This window comes from Erinaceus europaeus, chromosome 12 (assembly GCF_950295315.1).
Source record: "Erinaceus europaeus chromosome 12, mEriEur2.1, whole genome shotgun sequence".
Taxonomy (NCBI): Eukaryota; Metazoa; Chordata; class Mammalia; order Eulipotyphla; family Erinaceidae; genus Erinaceus; species Erinaceus europaeus.
In genome coordinates this window covers 77,454,506-77,473,116 of record NC_080173.1, presented here as the reverse complement: position 1 = coordinate 77,473,116, position 18,611 = coordinate 77,454,506, and the positions used below count along the sequence as shown (strand labels likewise).

General features: G+C 39.3%; 1 protein-coding gene across 6 annotated transcripts in view; it reads left to right on the top strand.

Annotated features, from left to right (window-relative positions):
* SSH2 (slingshot protein phosphatase 2) overlaps positions 1 to 18,611 on the top strand; it is a 186,401-nt gene that overhangs the window by 133,982 nt on the left and 33,808 nt on the right. For 5 of the 6 annotated variants that reach the window (XM_060204071.1, XM_060204072.1, XM_060204068.1 and 2 more), the window contains 4 exons: positions 2,761 to 2,854; positions 2,991 to 3,119; positions 11,404 to 11,450; positions 16,774 to 16,920. In XM_060204071.1, the coding sequence (XP_060060054.1) occupies positions 2,761 to 2,854; positions 2,991 to 3,119; positions 11,404 to 11,450; positions 16,774 to 16,920 (417 nt within the window). The remainder of the gene's footprint in view (positions 1 to 2,760; positions 2,855 to 2,990; positions 3,120 to 11,403; positions 11,451 to 16,773; positions 16,921 to 18,611) is intronic. The other variant, XM_060204069.1, reaches the window with a different exon arrangement.

The following is an 18,611-nucleotide window of genomic DNA, read 5'->3' as shown; positions in this document are numbered from 1 at the left end:
CGTGGAGAAGGACTACTCTAATTTGAAGAACATTCTCGAGTACCCTGGCAGTTCCCAAGTATGGAGACACGTGGTTAGTTCTACTCTCCTGATTGGATTCTTTCTTCAATGGGAAGACGCTTTTAAAAATGGGTGCCTGAAGCAATCCAGCAGGAACAGTCAGAAGCACCCTAAATGGAATTTCGAGGAGCTTTTTGGACTAGGACGCCCTCCGGGGATTCTTAATCCTACATTGTGAGATCTTGATAATCTGGTTCAAGTTGCGTTTCATAAGAGAATGATTTGAATGACTGAATTTTTGTTTGACATTGACTTAAAAAAAAAAAATGCTGGATGCAGCCATGATTTCTAGAGACATCCAGAAACAATCCAAAAAATTGTTTTTTCCTCCTTTGATTTCTTTTTTTATCTTGGCATGAATCTGAAACGTTTAATCCTGAAAACTGTATGAGTTATGGGTGGGGCAGATAGTGGAATGATTATGTTAATTATTCTCATGCCTGAGGCTTTTAACCGTGGTTCTTCTGTTTACCTTTCCACATTTTATTGAGTTTAAACTGTTTAAACAAACCTTAAAATCATACTAGAAAGGACTTCCAATTATAATGGAGTTATCAATTATAGTAAACTTCTAATCTGCTACAAGTTTTGTTTGACAAGTAAGTGAATTTCAGCTGTCAAGTCTTCACATGAAAAAGCATCTACTCAAATGGAATTCCTGGAAATCCATTTGGACCCCTGTTCTCTGACATTGCCCACAAGATGGAATGATTACAACACACCCCCGGAAACCAATGATGAGACCTGGCACGACCTGAAGAAACAGATTCACAGACTCCAAAGCTCACTCTACAGAAAAGCAGAATTCTGGTGGCCGACATTCCCCATCGAGACAGACGTGCAGCATTTCATCCTCTGGCATTTTCTTCTGTGGTCAGCTACTTTGGACTGACACCTCCATCAGACTTACTGGTACACGCTGCTGTGTTTCTCAAAGACTAACTTCAGCCAATTGCCTTGAGACTTTATAGACCATGTCCCCTCGCCTGCAGGCTCTTCCCCAGAGGCAGAAAACTCCCCCTCCTTATTAGGTTATGCCCACAGAGGCATGAAGCGCCCCAAGAGGCAAGAGATGCCCACAGAGGCAGGAAACGCCCTTTGAGGCAAGAGATGCCCCCAGAGGCATGAAGCGTTCCCAGAGGCAAGAAATGCCCTTTCGCCTGCTAGGCCTTGCCCTTTGAGTCAAGAAAAGCTCCCCTTGACATCACACTGGTTATTGCTGTTCGCCTATTTTGTTTTCCATGTCTTATGCCAGTTCTTTTGAAAACGCCTGTACGATATAGGTTTCTGTTCACCCCACAATGGCCATTAGTTAAAAAGAAAGGGGGAATTGTTGGTATGCATGAGACCCTTTCTGTTTCATTTGGTTTAAATCCCCCCTGCTTAACACTATTCTATTTACATAACCACTTCATTCTATTTACATAACCACTGTTAACAAGTTCCACCCTCCCTCCAGGGCATTTGTGGTTCAGTGATAGGATTCTCGCCTAATCTGCCCCCTTTTTGTCACACTCTGATTTTCACCAGTCACTTTTCTCTCCACCCTCTCTATGTCACATCCTGTTTCCACCTTACTTGGGAAGTATATATAAAGACAGCATTGTGAGTTTTACAGTACTTTACCTTTAGTTTAGCTCAGCTCGGCTTAGATTGTGCTGCGTCCTGCATGAATAAAGAGATACTGCCTACAGCTCAACCATGAGTCCCTGGTCGTCTGTTACCCACCCGTGAAGCCAGCCCGGCGAAAACAACATAACCTGTCGAAAACAACAGACAGACACATAGAGAGGTGGACATCCAAATATATTTAAGAACTTGTAGACATACAGCCCCTTCAAATCATGTATTTCTACATCTTTATATTCTTCACATTCTGAAAGAGACTTTTTTTTATTCTTTTTTTTTTGCTTCCAGGGTTATTACTGGGACTCCGTGCCTGCACTACGAATTCACTGCTCCTGGAGGCTATTTTTTTTCCCTTTTGTTGCCCTACTTGTTTTATCCTTGTTGGATAGGACAGAGAAATCAAGAGAGTATGGGGAAGATAGAGAGGAGGAAAGATAGATACCTGCTGACCTGCTTCACCGCTTGTGAAGCAACCCCTCTATAGGTGGGGAGTGGGAGGCTTGAACTGGGATCCTTATGCCAGGCTTTAAGCTTTGCGCCACGTGTGCTTAACCTGCTGCGCTACTGCCCAACCCCCTGAAAAAGACTTTTTATTTGCCTCCAGGGTTATTGCTGGGGCTCAGTGCCTGTACCATGAATCCACTTCTCCTGGATTTTTCCCCCTTTTGATGCCCTTGTTGTTGTAGCCTTGTTGTGGTTATTATTGTTATTGTTGATGTCATTCGTTGTTGGATAGGACAGAGAGGAATGGAAAGAGGAGGGGAAGACAAGAGGGGGAGAGAAAGACAGACACCTGTAGACCTGCTTCACTGCCTGTGAAGCAACCCCCTGCAGGTGGGGAGCCGGGGGCTCAAACTGGGATCCTTACGCTGGTCCTTGTGCTTTGCGCCACTGGCACTTAGCCCTGCCGCGCCACCACCCAACCCCTGAAAGACTTTTTAAAGTGCAAATATCTTTTACAGTGCCCCAGAATATAAGTTTGAGAGTAACAGAAGTAAAGCCTACTAGGAAACAATCCAGTGATATATATTCATTAACTTAGTCAAATTTCTGCCATTTCTCTCTTACCAGACCAACAGAACGTGAGCGAACAGAGAGACTAATTAAAACCAAATTAAGAGAAATTATGATGCAGAAAGATTTGGAAAATATAACATCCAAAGAGGTAAGAGATCTCCAGCACTCATTAATTATTCCAAAGGAAGGAATAGTAACAGTAGGTGTGGGGTTAGAAATAGTGAGTGGTTGAGAGTACAGAGAGACTTTACAGATATTGACACATTGTATCATTTTTGTTTCAGATTAGAACTGAGTTGGAAATGCAAATGGTGTGCAACTTGAGAGAATTCAAGGAATTTATAGATAATGAAATGATAGTTATCCTTGGTCAGATGGATAGCCCTACACAGATATTTGAGCATGTCTTTTTGGTAAGTCCTGGGACCACTGTGAATAGTATGCTAGTCCATAGCAGTTCATGGTGGGGCAGAGGAGAGAACAGTTGAAATGTATCATATATAAATAAAATGTAAGGTACATGAGAAAAATAGGTAATAACTCAAACTTTGTTTCTTCCTTATTTTACTATATACTCTTATGGTCTTTTATATCTATCATTTGGGAGAAATATAGTATAGTATAGTATAGTATAGTATAGTCTGCTTCTGCTCATCTATTCCCAGTCCCTCATTTAGCAACATCAAGCTGGTGGATTAGTTATTGTGGTAGGAATGTGTATACCAAGAAAATTGACAAATGCTACAAAGCTGGCTCTTCCACCTGGGTTGTTAAATATTTCACTTGTTATCCATCATAATTAAAGGGAAAAACAAACCAGTCTGTATTAGCTTTACACAGTGTAAACAATTAGGATGAGCCATTATTATTATTATTTTATTACTATTTAACAAGAGTACTACTCAACTCTGGTTTACAGGGTTGGGATTGAACCTGGGACCTCTGGCACCTCAGACATAAAAATATTGTTGTGCCCAGGATAATACTTTTAAATCTGGGAAATGTGACTAAGCTCTGTTCTCTATTGTCAGAACAGGTAAAAACTATTGGACATATTTTGGGGAGTTCCCCAAATACTTTGTGATTACTAAAAATTTATTGACTTAAGATTGTTTTTAATGGTTCCTGAACATTCAGTGGCCTGTAATTATCTCAAGAAAACCCTTCTAACAGATAAATTTGAAAAGCATCTAAGATACTAAGACCTTAGGGGGCCAGGTGGTGGCACACCTGGTTGAGCAAGAATCCAGGTTCGAGCACCCGGTCCCCACCTGCAGGGGGCAAGCTTTGTGAGTGGTGAAGCAGTGTTGCAGGTGTCTCTCTGTCTCTCCCACTCTATCACCCCCTTCCATTTAGATTTCTGGCTGTCTCTATCCAATAAATATAATTTAAAAAGGACACTAAGACCCACTTTTGTCCCAGTTGTTAATGTGCTAGTTTTAATCTGTACATGATAAGTGGGAACAAAGTTTAAAATCAGTGTGAAACACCAAAACCTCTATTTTGTTTCTACTTCCTACACACTTTGAGCAAAAATGCTAACAAGGAATTAAACTGGTTTGAATTTCACTTCCTTTCTCTGCTGAGAACATTCATAAATTATGAAATGATTAGAAGCTGGGAACAGGAGAGAGGAAGAATAAATACACAGGAACTGACTAGACTGGATCATCACCTTGAATATTCAGACTTGATATCACCGAGCAGGCTGACTTCATGTTATTGAAGGCTTGTCCCCTGAATTAATTTGTTGATATTCAGATGAGTATATATACTGGTAGTATGATTCATAATGGTGTGTAACTATGAATAATAGTTCATAGCTATGAGCCAGGAGGGAAGCTTCTTTTCCATTACTTTAGCTTAACCAATGTGTACTGCCATTTTTGGTTGTAGATTATATATATGTGTGGAAATCCACATTGTTAATGTTGTCATTGGTGCATACCTCCACAAGGATTCAATTGCTTCCATTCTTGTTCTATTGGGAAAAGTTTTTGTATTATCTGTAGGAAACTTATGAGTCACTCATTGAAATGGACCCTGACCCCAACTGTCTTCATGTAACATGACTTGCTTTTTTTTTTTTTTCTTTTCATGACTTGCTTTTTATGGAGGTCAAATGACTGGAGTCAAAAATAGTTCATGTTAGAAAGTGATCGGGCTGAGGAGATAGCATATTGGTTATGCAAACGAGTTAAGTTGTTTGGAAAGTCATGACACATTTTTGCTTAGAAAGCTATGTCATGAGGGACCGGGTGGTGGCATACCTAGTTTAGTGCACATGTTAGTGTAGAAGGACCCAGGTTCAAGCCCCTGGGGCCCACCCGCTGGGGGAAAGTGGTGAAACAGTGTTCAGGCCCTCTCTCTCTCTCTCTCTCTCTTTTTCTGTCACCCCTTTTCCCCCTTCCCTCTCAATTTCTGGCTATCTCTATCTAATAAATAAATAAACATGGTTTTAAAATAAATCTTTTTCCTTAATTAAAAAAATATGACTTTTCTGACAACTCAATACTTTCATGCTGAGGTTCAATCCCCAGCACCACCATAAGCCAGGACTGAGTAGTGCTCTGGGGGGGTGGGGGGAGAGTAGAGGAGGGAGAAGGAAGAGGAGAAAAAAAAGAAGAAAATTGAATTTTAAATTTAAAAAGAGAGAAAGTTATTTGAGCTACAAACTTGGAAGTCACTTTCCCGTTGAGTTTGGATTTTAATACCTAAAAGGATATAATTATGATGACTATCAAGTTCAGATATTTTTATTTGATACAGACCAGTATCAAACTGACCAACCTGTTTAATTCCTAACATATATATTCATCTGTATCTCATATCACTCCTTCAAAAACTACTTCTCCTTACCCTGTCTTCACCTAGTATGTTTTTAGGACATACATATAAAATTTTAATAGAACTCTACACAGAAAGAATCCAGATTCCCCTAATTACAGTCCGTAATCAATTACAAGTGCATGTGTGTATTTGTACCATAAATTCCTCATTTTATTTCATAAGAATTGACATATTCTTCTGTCTTAGATTTTGTTTTGTTTTATCTCACCTTAAAAATAACTAATGCTCATTGTAGAAAATTTTAGAAGACATTAAGTAGCGTTTTATCTTCAGGAAAGATAAGCATTATTATCTTTCCTTATATAATTTCTGTGGTTTTATTTGTTTGTTTGCTTGTTTTTTGTTTTTGTTGTTGTCCTTGTTGTTTTTACTGTTTGAATATCTATCTGTGTAAATTAAACACGTTTGTAAAGGAAAACTAAATACTTTTAGATATAACTTTTTTTCACAAGGATAGACATTTTTATTTCCATTGAAAATACTTTGGGGGGGGATTTTCAAACTGAACAATACTAAAATTTTGAAAGGCATTTCATCTTTTCCAATAACAAAGTACATTAACAGGTTTTATAAACATCTTATTGTACTTTTTCCTTAATGACTTCCTCCTTTTGTTAACACCATCATCATATCCTGTGTCCAAGCTCCTATCTCTTCTCCAGTGAGTCTGTGTTCTGCTGGCTTTCCCAGCAGTTGACATGGAAAAAGAGGTCTTATCCAAGCTTCAAGTGGTGGTGGTAATTTTCTGCAAAGTCATTTCATCTTGTGCATGGCTATTTTGCCTGGACTGCAAACAGGTTGTGTGAAGGGAGACAGCAGGATTTTTCTCCCTCTCTTTGGAAGCATTCTCAGCTCTGCCGAGCACTGCACAGAAATGTTTATTTGCAAAGAAAAAGAAGTTCTTCCACATCCTCCAAGCTGGGAATCTTTGCCCAGCCAAATCTCAGTATCAGTAGCTCTTCTGGAGGCTATTCAAATCGGCTGAGGAAAAGCTAGATGTAACCAGAGAGGCAGATTTTTTTAGTTTAAAAGAGGAAACACGGGGGCCAAGTGGTGGCCTACCATGTTGAGCACATATGTTACAATATACAAGGACCCGGGTTCAAGGCCCTGGTCCCCACCTGCTGGGGTAAGTTTCACAAGTGGTGAAGCAGGGCTGCAGGTGTCTTTGTCTCTATCCCTCTCTGTCTCCCCCTTCCCTCTCAATTTCTGACCATCTCTAACCAATAAACAAATAAAGATATTTTTTTAACATAAGCAATAATTTTGTTCATGAATAAAAAAGAAATGTTTTTACTGCTGGTATGAATATATTTCAAGATTTGACATTATGTATCCTATTAGAATTGTGTTTCCCTTTCAAAGAAAAAGTAAGCCACAATTTGGTGGTTACTTTTACTCTAGATACTCTAGATGCCAAGAAATAAGAGTATATGTGAATAATGTCACAAGGAACAGTTAGTAGGAATCATTTATCTGGTTGCCACAGTAATGTGACTCACAATATTGAGGTATAGTATGAAGATATGAATAGGGACATAACCCTTGAAGATAAAGTCATGCTGTATTGCTTTTAGTAGAACCCCCAGTCTAGTCTTTCTTATTTGCCATAGATATACTCTCCTCCTGTTTTGCTTGGAATATTTGGGGCCCAGCAAGGCTATTTCCTAAAGATAAAGTTTGAAAATAACTTAGCCAGTTTTCAATTTTTTGAAAGGAAATGGGTCTCTAAACCAGGTTACATTGTAGGGGAGCCAGCATGAGATATAAGAATTACTTAAAAATATATTGTAGGGGGTTGGACAATAGTACAGTGGATTAAGCGCACATGGCGCGCACCGACATGCATAAGGATCCCGGTTCAAGCCCCTGGCTCCCCACTTTCAGGGGAGTTGCTTCATGGGCGGTGAAGCAGGTCTGCAGGTGTCTATCTTTCTCTCCCCCTTTCTGTCTTCCCCTCCTCTCTCCATTTCTCTCTGTCCTATCCAACAACGAACAACATCAACAATGGTAATAATAATAACCACAATGAGGCTACAACAAGGGCAACAAAAGGGAAAAAATGGCCTCCAGGAGCAGTGGATTCATGGTGCAGGCACCGAGCCCAGCAATAACCCTGGAGGGAAAAAAAAAACGACCTAGGGAGGAGGTCATTTAGTGATGGCATTGCATGTGCACAGGTCCTGGGTTCATTCCTGGTGCTTCAGAAAAATATATATTATTGTTGTAGGATTATCATTTTACACTTCAGTAAGGTTGCAAGATGCGTTGCATAATTACATACCACATAGTGAACAGCCTCATAGAATTATGTCATTATAAGTCTGATAAACATACTGGGTTTTCAGAGTGTCTGGGGACTGAAGGGCTGGGATTTTATAATCATGAAATTTGTATTGAGGGCAGAAAAGTAACTGTACTATCTTGATTCCAGTTCTTTCTTTCAGATTGAATCTGAATCATCCCTTACCTTAATAACCCAAGTCACTTTATATAAGAACACAAGTCACCTTATGTGGACTTCATTGAGTTTTAGTAACCAATGCTTTTAACTTGCTTCGTTTCTGGATATGTGTCATTTCAAATGACTGAACAAACTGGTAGATGAAAATCATGGATTTTCCCATCACATCAGGGTTATTTCCATCTAATTGGACAAGAGTTTTACAGAGGATTTAGATTTCTAAATTAAGAAGTGAGGTGGTCATATTTCCCTGGCTCCAGTTTCTTCACTCAGCCCTATTTACTTGGTTTCTGTCTCCTTGAAGTCCTTGCCTCTTCCTGTAGCAGAGGAGCTTTTCTCAGACTGAGCAGAAAGAGTTCAAACCCACTCATGTTTTTTTGACAGTCGGTTGAACCCTGATCTGGAGAAAATGTCAGTTGTCTATCACTTACTGACCTTTTCCTAAATGAAATGTCAGCACAGTATCCTAGAGATCTCCCAGTTTAACAGCCAGATTACAGAGCACTTGTAATATGATAGTGCTGCATAACACTTGACAATTTTGAAGTGCTTCATTTACTTAACTCATTTGATTATTCATGCATAGACATTCACTGATCTTGGTTTTGCCAGGTATAAGCTATGTGTAGTCTGATTGAATTCCATTAAAAACGAGTGATGAACCATATCAGAAAGATACACATAAAAGGCCAGTGAGATCAGTACACAAAGGTAATCTCTGGATTAGAAAATTGGAGAGATTATTAATAAAATTAGCAAGTATGATGACAGTTCTGAGTTGAGACACTTAGAAAATCAAGAATGAAAGCCTGTTAGATTATATTTCTATGAAGTATGGCTATGAGGGGAAGAAAGGATGGTGTTTAGCAATTAACAGTGAAACAATACGGTGAAAGATTATTGTGAAACAGGATACTTCCATGGCCTTAAAGATTACCAGTTCCTGTATATTACTAAGTAATTGTAAAAGAACCATTATATAAAGATATGTGACAGGAGGTCGGGCAGTAGTGCAGTGGTTTAAGCACACATGGTGCAAAGCACAAGGACCGGCATAAGGATTCAACTTCAAAGCCCCAGCTTCCCACCTGCAGAAGGGTCGCTTCACAAGCGATGAAGCAGGTCTGCAGGTAACTATCTTTCTCTCCCCCCCTCTCTCTCTTCCCCTCCTCTCTCTGTTTCCTTCTGTCCTATCCAACAACAATAACAACAAGGGCAACAAAATGGGGGGTGGAGGGATGACCTCCAGGAGCAGTGGATTTGTAGTACAGGCACTGAGCCTCAGCAATAACCCTGGAGGCACAATAAGTTAAATAAATATATGTGACATACATGAGAGTACCTTCCAAAAATTCAGACTTAGCAAGACGAGAAATCCAAAAAGTCACTCCTTTAATATTTTCACAAATATTTGCCTGAATCCAGTCATCAGAAAAATACCAAACAAATCCAGATTGTAATGAGTTTTTCAAGGTTACAGACCTGTAGAAGATGAAAATGCCAATATTGTGAAAGATAAACTAAGTAAAGGGGTGGACTGTTCTGTATGAAAGAAGATAATGGCATGGCAACTGAATGCAAAGTATGCTGCTTGACTGAGCGAATATCAAGGACACTTGAGGACAGTTTTTGAAACTCAAATATGGTACTGTTCTGTGTCTTAATGATAAAAATGGGATTATGGGAACTGAGAGATGCCTCACTGGGTAGGGTACCTGCATTTCCATATTTTCAAACTAGTGTTAAGCTCCTGCATCACATGGAAGATGCTATGACAACAGAGGATGCTTTGGTGCTGTGATTTCCCCCTCTCTGACTCACTCTGATTCTCTGTATGTATCTTTCTCTCATATATACATATATGAAAAAAGTAGCCCAGAGAAGTTATATCCCACTTGTGTCCTGTCCTGGTTACACACAATTTGAATTATGTAGAAGACTCTCTTCCTTCTTTCTTTCCTTTCCTTCCTTCCTTCCTTCCTTCCTTCTTTTCCTTGCTTCTTGATAGGACAAAAAGAAATGGAGAGGGGAGGGGGAAATTAGAGAAAGCTGCAGCACTACTTCACCATTTGTGAAGCTTCACCCCTCTGGGTGGGACCAGGGCTTGAACCTGGGTCCTTGTGCATGGGAATGTGTCCTCAACCATCCCCAAATGCATTCTTTATTAAGACTAACTGTAGGTACATCACACACATCCCCCATTGTCCTTCTCTTCTTCCCTCCTTCTCTTCCTCCCTCCTTCCCAGAAGACTATTCTTAATCTTAAATGATATATGATCAGGTATTGAAGTGTTATGGTGCTCAAATTGCTTTAAAATAGTTCAGAGATAATATAGAACCTTCTCAGAAGACAACTGAGAACTTGCAGAGGGGTATGTTGGATGTCATAATAGATTATTCCATAAATGTAAATCAATCAGCAAGTGAACTATAGTTGCAGAAGATAACCGTCTAACGTTAAATGAAAGGGAATTATTTTATTCAAGTTTTTTAAATGTAATGGTTTAGAGAAGAAAAGTATGGTACATATTGAAAAAAGGGAAGAAGACAGAAAGCAGTTACGAAAGATATTAATAATTGATGTATCTTCCACTTAATCTATAGAAAACAGCCTTTCACATATCATGTTTCCCTTGTTTGACAGAAGCTACTATTTTAGCCTCTCTCTGATACACCTTACCACATTATTGTGCTAGAAAAAATGTTGAGTTTTATGTTGAAATCTGAGTTTAATTTATAATAATGATACTTTTTTTAATGAGAACATTGCATAGCTTTGGGTTTTGGTGGCACTGGGGATTGAACCTGATGTCTTGGAGCCTCAGGCATTAAAGTCTTTGGCATAACCATTATGCTTTCTCCCTTGGCTCCATAGTAATGCTACTTTGTTTATCCAACAAATGTTTATTGAATACCTGCCAGGTCAGACACAGTGCCAAGGTTTCTGTGGTTCCTGCTCTCAGGAAGCTTCTATTGTAGTAGAAGAGAGAGATAGAAATTAGCCCATTAACAAATATACAAGTACAAATTGTGCTACGTGCTACTAGAAAAATCACAGTACTATAAATAAAAATAATGAACACCTAATTTAGACTGTAGGATGGTCAAAGATATAACTGATAATGTGGTCGTGAGCAGAAGTGCCTTTTTATTTTGTGAGGATTGTTGTTCTTATCTGCAAAAATAAGGGTAAATGTTTTACTTTACTATTTGTGAAAATTTAATGTGACAACATACAAAGTGCATTGCAAGTAGAGAAGAAACTGAGTAGATGTTATTGGCCTTAGTTAGTAAACTGTCTCTTTCTTCAGAGGACTCTTTCTCAAGTATTGTACTTACTTGAATTGCTAATGTTCCCTAACCTTGTCTTTTTGGTTTCACAGGGCTCGGAATGGAATGCCTCTAACTTAGAAGACTTACAGAACCGCGGGTAAGCACAAAGAGTAATTGCTAACACCTCCCTATGACAGAGCACTGTTTTCTCTTTGCATGTTCCAGTCAAACATGTATCAACCAAAACAGGTAAATATCTATACCCTTTAGCAGTCATCCCATTAGGCCCCTAGAAACTGCTATAGTAGTTTCTACCTCTGTAGGTTTGCCTATTCTGGATTTTTTCATATAAATAGGATTATACAGTGTGTGATCTTCTACAGATGGTTTCAAAAGAAACATTCTCAAGGTTTATCAATATAGCAGTGTAGTATGTATTAGAACTTTATTCCCCCTCACCTTTTTTCATTTCTTTTTTTGGCTAAACTTCTCATTGTTGGGCTAGACACTTTTTCTTTATGTATTCCTCAGCTGATGGACATTTGGGGGGTTGTCTTGCCTGTTGTGACCATCTGTACACACATTTTTGAGATCAAGAGACCAGTCCAGAGCACTACTCAGCTTTTGCATAATCAGTGCTGGTTGTTGGACTTGAGGCTTCAGGCTTGACAGTCCTGCTTTCTCCCATTGAAATGTCTCCCCAGCTGTGTACAAACTTATTAGTGGGCTTATGTTTTCCTTTTTCTTAAGTGCCTAGAAAGGAAATGCTTAATCATATGGCAATTATATAGAAATTGCTGTTTTCGACAGTTCCACATACTTGTTTTATTTTAGTTCATTTTTACGGCAGTTCCAAGACTCATGCATGTACACTACCTTTGTTTCCAGGCCAACTGTTGTTTTTTTGTTTGTGCTTGTTGTTTTGCTTTGCTTTTTTTTCCCCCCTTTTGTTGCCCTTGTTTTTTTATTGTTATTGTAGTTGTTATTGGTATCATCATTATTAGATAAGGCATAAAGAAATGGAGAGAGGAGGGGAAGACAGAGAGTGGGAGAGAAAGATAGACACTTGCAGACCTCTTCACCGCCTGTGAAGCAACTCCCCTGCAGGAGGGGAGCCGGCGGCTTGAACCAGGATCCTTATGCTGGTCCTTGTGCTTGGTGCCATGTGTGCTTAACTGGCTGTGCTCCCTCCCAACTCCCCCTTCCCTGCTTCGCTTTTAAAGAGAAAAATATCACAGCACTGTTCCATCCAGTGCCATAATGCTCCCATGTGGTGGTAGGATTTGAACTTGGGCCATTGCACATGGTAAAGTGTGTACTTTACTGGATGAGCTATCACATAGCTCCTATACTGGATTTTTAAAAGAAAAAGAAAAAAATCCTTTTTCATAATGGACTTCTTTTTCCTTTTATCATATGAACTTCTATACTAAGTTAAAACAGATACAGATCTTGTCCCAGAAAAATTTTGACCTCTTGACCTTAGCCCCTAAGTTGGGATTCCTTCCCCTTTTACTGGTCATTTGTTTGATTTTAGAAATTGTGTTTATGGAAGTGATTCTGAAAAATAAGCAACTTATGCAGAGAAAAATTAGTGAAGAATTATGTGAAGATATCTCTAGTAATGTCCGAGTTCACACAGCATTGAGAAAAGATAATCTCTTTGCAAATTAAACCCATTTTTCAAGACTGTACCATAGGAAAGATAGCACAAAAAATAATTTTTTGATACAGAAACTCTTCTTCTCTCCTCTTTTTTTTTTTTTTTTTTATAAAGACTGAGTGAAACAGAAAAGATAGGGAGAGAGAAAGAGACACCTGCAGCCCTTCTTCCTGAAAATGTGGCCTGGAAGTTGACCCCAATTCCTTGTACATAGTAATGTGTGTATTCTACTGGTATACTACCACCCACTCCACAGAAAATCTTTTTTAAAAATAATTTATTTATTCATGAGAAAGATATCACTCTGGTACATGTATTACCAGGGATTGAACTTGGGACCTCATGGTTAAGAATCCATTGCTTTATCTACACTACACGTCCTGGACCACAGAAACCCTTTTCTTTTTAATTTATTATTGGATAGAGACAGAAATTGAGAGGAGATGGGGGAGAAAGAGAAAGAGAAGGAGAGAGACACCTGCAGCTCTACTTCACCACTTGTGAAGCTTTCCCCCTGCGGGGGGGACCCAAGGTCATTGTGGGATGCAAAAGGTGGAAGGTCTGGCTTCTGTAATTGCTTCCCTACTGAACATGGGCATTGACAGGTCGATCCATACTCCCAGCCTGTCTCTCTCTTTCCTTAGTGGGGAAGGGCTCTGGGGAAGCAGAGCTCCAGAACACATTGGTGGAGTTGTCTGTCCAGGGAAGTCTGATCGACATCATACTAGCATCTGGAACCTGGTGGTTGACAAGAGAGTTAAAAACTTTGACAAAGCCAAATTGTTGAACAATCATGAACCTAAAGGCTGGAATAGTGCAGATGAAGAGTTGGGGTCCCTCCATTTTGTAGATAGCTAGTAGGCATATTTTAGTTATAATCCAAAGGGCCTGTGGCTATACTAGTGTTTTTTGTTTGTTTGTTTGTTTTTTGCCTGAGCCTGAAATCTGATATGCAGGTAGATCCTAATTATTGTCTGGGGAGGTGATGTCATGACTGGCAGAAGGACCAGAAAGCTGGATCAGGGAAGAGAGTAGCTCCCAAATATGGGAAAGGTATATAAATATTGTTGACTGTAAACCCCATTGATTTGATGTGATCTGGGGCTCATAATCAGCTTAGGAGCCTATGTGATCTCTGCATCCCTCTAGATCTGAGCTCACATTCTGTGGTCTTAAGTAGGAATGTTCCAAGCTGCCCCAATATCAGGACCCATCTTCCTCAGGTGTAGCATAGAGTATATTGTCCATCCTCCCTTCTGAGGATGGAACATTCTCTACCATTGTTGATCCAAGTTGAGGGCAAGGTCTAGTGGGGGCCCACAGAGGGGTCTAGTGTGTTGTTCCTGATAGGAATGACCAATAACAATGGAGAGAGGGATTTATTCGAGGTCCAGGCCCATCATGTCTGTTTGGGAATCTCAGGACTCCCCAAATAGGGCCCCAGCTTCAGCTTACTTTTTTAAATGAGAGAATAAGAAAGCAAAACACCATCCCAGGAATTCTACTTTTTTTGGTCTTTGTCACTCTTATGTGGTGCCAGGGATCAAAACCAGAGTGTCATTTGTATAAGATAGGCATTCTGACTGAGCCATCACCCAACTCCTGGGGGTGTGCGTGTGTTCTTTATTAATAAGGGAGAGAAAACCAGAGCATCACTGTGACATATGATGCCAGGAACTGAATTCAAGACCTCATGCTTAAGAGTTCAACACTTTATTCACTACTCTACCTCCTAGGCCACATTTTTCCCCTTGTCACACATGTCAATAAAATATACTTTCCTAGGTGAGCTGTCTTCTAGCCCCTGAACTTGCTTTTTTTTTTGCCTCCAGGGTTATCACTGAGCCTCAGTGCATGTACTATGAATCCACTGCTCCTGGAGGCTATTTTTTCCCTTTTGTTGCCCTTGTTGTTTATCCTTGCTGTTGTTATTATTATCGTTGTTACTGCTATCATTGTTGTTTGATAGGACAGAGAAATCCAGAGAGGAGGGGAAGACAGAGAGGGGGAGAGAAAGATAGACACCTGCAGACCTGCTTCACCACCTGTGAAGCGACCTTTCTGCAGGTGGGGAGCTGGGGCCTCGAAACAAGTTCCTTATATCAATCCTTGCACTTTGCGCCATGTGTGCGCCATGTGTGCCACCGCCAGGCAACTTGAACTTGCCTTTTTAATTAAAAGTAATAATTTATTAAAAATTTAAAAGCAGCTGTTGATTAGATTTAACACTAAAGACTATCACGGAAGAAATTATATTGCTAATAATTTAGTAACTGAAGAAAACTTACCAGACCTTGGACACATCCATTTTCCCTGTGCACCACATATGACTAGTCCACTTAAGTAAGAGTAAAATGCAGTGCTTGATTTTGAAAGACATCAAAAGATGAAATTGTGTAACTATTGGCTCATCAGGAAAGTCATGACATGTTTTTCTGTGCAAAAATGCATCATGACTTTTTCTACACACTAATATATATAAACTGAAAAAGGAATTCAGATATTTAATTTGTTGGACAACTTTTCTTCCAATGACTCCCTGGTGTACAGGTATACTGAGGTAGTTTCTTTACTAAATAAATAGAACAAATTTGGTTTTAGCTTTCTTTGTTATTTTAGAATTTATTTCAGCCTGTGGAGTAAATAAGTTTTAGTTAAGAAAAACAGTTGCTATGAGTTTTAGTAGAGCACATATTTTTCTCTTTTTTTTCTTTTCTTTTCTTTTAAATTCTTTTATTTATAAAAACGAAACATTGACAAAACCATAAGATAAGAGGGGTACAACTTCACACAATTCCCACAAAAAGCATTCTGTATCCCATCCCCTCCCCTGATAGCTTTCCTATTCTTTAACCCTCTGGGAGTATGGACCCAAGGTCATTGTGGGATGCAGAAGGTGGAAGGTCTGGCTTCTGTAATTGCTTCCCTGCTGAACATGGGCGTTGACAGGTCGATCCATACTCTCAGCCTGTCTCTCTCTTTCCCTAGTAGGGAAGGGGAAGTGGAGCTCCAGGACACATTGGTGGAGTTGTCTGTCCAGGGAAGTCTGATCGGCATCATGCTAGCATCTGGAACCTGGTGGTTGACAAGAGAGTTAACGTACAAAGCCAAACAAACTGTTGACCAATCATGGACCTAAGGGCTGGAATAGTGCAGATGAAGAGTTGGGGGGGGGGTCCTCAATTTGTAGATAGCTAGTAGGCATATTTTAGTTATGTTCCAAAGAGCCTGTGGCTATACTAGTTTTTTTGTTTGTTTCCTTTTTCTTTTTGCTCCTGAGCCCAGAATCTGATGCCGGTGGATCCAAGTTATTGTCTGTGGAGATGATATTATGGCTGGAAAAAGGACTAGAAAGCTGGATGAGGGAAGAGAGTAGCTCCCAGATATGGGAAAGGGGTATAAATATTGCTGACTGTAAACTCCATCGATTTGATGTGATCTGGGGCCCATAATCAGCTTAGGAGCCTGTGTGACTTCTGCATCCCTCTAGATCTGAGCTCACATTCTGTGGTCTTAAGTAGGAATGTTCCAAGCTGCCCCAATATCAGGACCCATCTTCCTCAGGTGTAGCATAGAATATATTGTCCATCCTCCCTTCTGAGGATGGAACATTCTCTACCATTGTTGATCCAAGTTGAGGGCAAGATCCTATAGGGGCCCACAATGGGGTCTGTTGTGTTGTTCCTGATAGGAATGACTGTTAACAATGGAGAGAGGGATTTATTCAAGGTCTAGGCCCATCATGTCTGTTTGGGAATCTCAGGACTCCCCGATCAGGGCCCCAGCTGAGCACATATTTTTCCTTGGTTTCTCACAGGGTGCGATATATCTTGAATGTTACTCGAGAAATAGATAATTTCTTCCCAGGAGTCTTTGAATATCATAATATCCGGGTATATGATGAAGAGGCAACAGATCTTCTGGCATACTGGAATGACACTTACAAATTCATCTCTAAAGCAAAGTGAGTAATAGTCCTCAACACCTATTCTGACTCCTATTTCTTCTTGTGTAACACACATAGCTGATACTTACTGATGATAAGAGACTAATTTCTTAGTCCTAAAGAAAAAAAAAGAACTGCTGGCTTAATACTTTTCCTTTAAATAAAACACCTAGAAGATTGCCTCATGTTGGCTATTTCTCATAAGTACACAATTAGAGAAAATAAACTTAAGCTTCCACAAAATAAATAGAAACAAGAAAAAAAAAAAGGTCTGCATAAAATGTTTAAATCGTCACTGGGATCATTTGAAAGTTATATACTAGAAATTATTTAGAATAGATGGTATACAGGGTTTTCCTTTCTGAAAATAGAGAAACATTGTGAACTTTGAAGATCTTTTCCCATTCTTTTACTTTCCTTTTATGATATTCCAAATGGTAAGATTTCTTTGGTCATTCTGTTAGATGCCATCCTTAAATTAATTGGGTCTTTCAGTGAAACTACTCATTATTTAGTGTTTAGTATTAACATATTAACACTGATTTATTTTAAGTTCTTAAGGATTTCCTTGCCAGCCCTATTCCTTCTCCCCTTTTGTGGGACCACATTCAAGTTATGCCTGGCTAAAGATAAACACTTATTTTAAAATCCTTCCTCAAGAATAATTTTAACATCTCTCTCTCTAAAGGACCTTCATGTTCAGAAAATTCTTTCTTAGTTAACCTAATCCCCCTCCTTTATACTCTAGCTTGGATGAGTTCATCCTTTCAGCCACCTGAAAGAGCATTTTATACTCTTAAAGGCTGTTATTGAATTACTGCCACTAATAGTACTGTTCATGGCATGCTTACTATGTGCTGTATACCCATATGATAGTTTCCAAAATCCAGAAGTATATACTGTCATTCTTCTGTACAGCTGGGGACTATAGGCATGAAATTGAGGCTAAATAACAAGTGGTGCAGGGGTAGATAGAATAATGGCTGTGCAAGGAGACTCTCATGCCTGTAGGTATAAAGTCCCAGGTTCAATCCCCCACACCACCATAAGCCAGAGCTCAGCAGTGCTCTGATAAAAATAATAGTAATAAGGCGAGGGTAGATAGCATAATGGTTAAGCAAAGAGACTCTCATGTCTGAGGCTCCGAAGACCCAGGTTCAATCCCCCATACCACCATAAGCCAGAGCTGTTCAGTGCTCTGGTATTTCTCTCTGTGTCTTTCTGTTTCAGCATCTCTCTCAAAAATAAAATAAAATACTAAACAACAACAATAATAACTACAACAACAATGAAAAACAACAAGGGCAACAAAAGGGAAAATAAATAAATATAAAAAAGAAACTTAAAAATAAATAAATAGTAATAATAGTAGTAAGTGGTAAAGACAGCAATTAGACCTAGGATGGCATCTCATTTATCATAGTTCATCAAGTATATATTGGGTTGTCAGAAAAACATACATTTTTAATAGGTAAACATAGAAAATCATGACTTTTTTTGACAACCCAAATAGGAATAATATGTTTTCTCAAAGAAAGCAGATTGGGAGGGGAAAAAAAAAAAAAGTAGGCAGGTTGGTCAGTCAAGGTGAGACCCAAGTTCCAATGAAAAAAAAAGACTGATTGCAGCAGGAGTAGGATTAGGGTGAGCTTCACGAAGCACCTGGGTTCTATTTAAGCATGCATTCATTTCCACACTTCTGTAAGTGG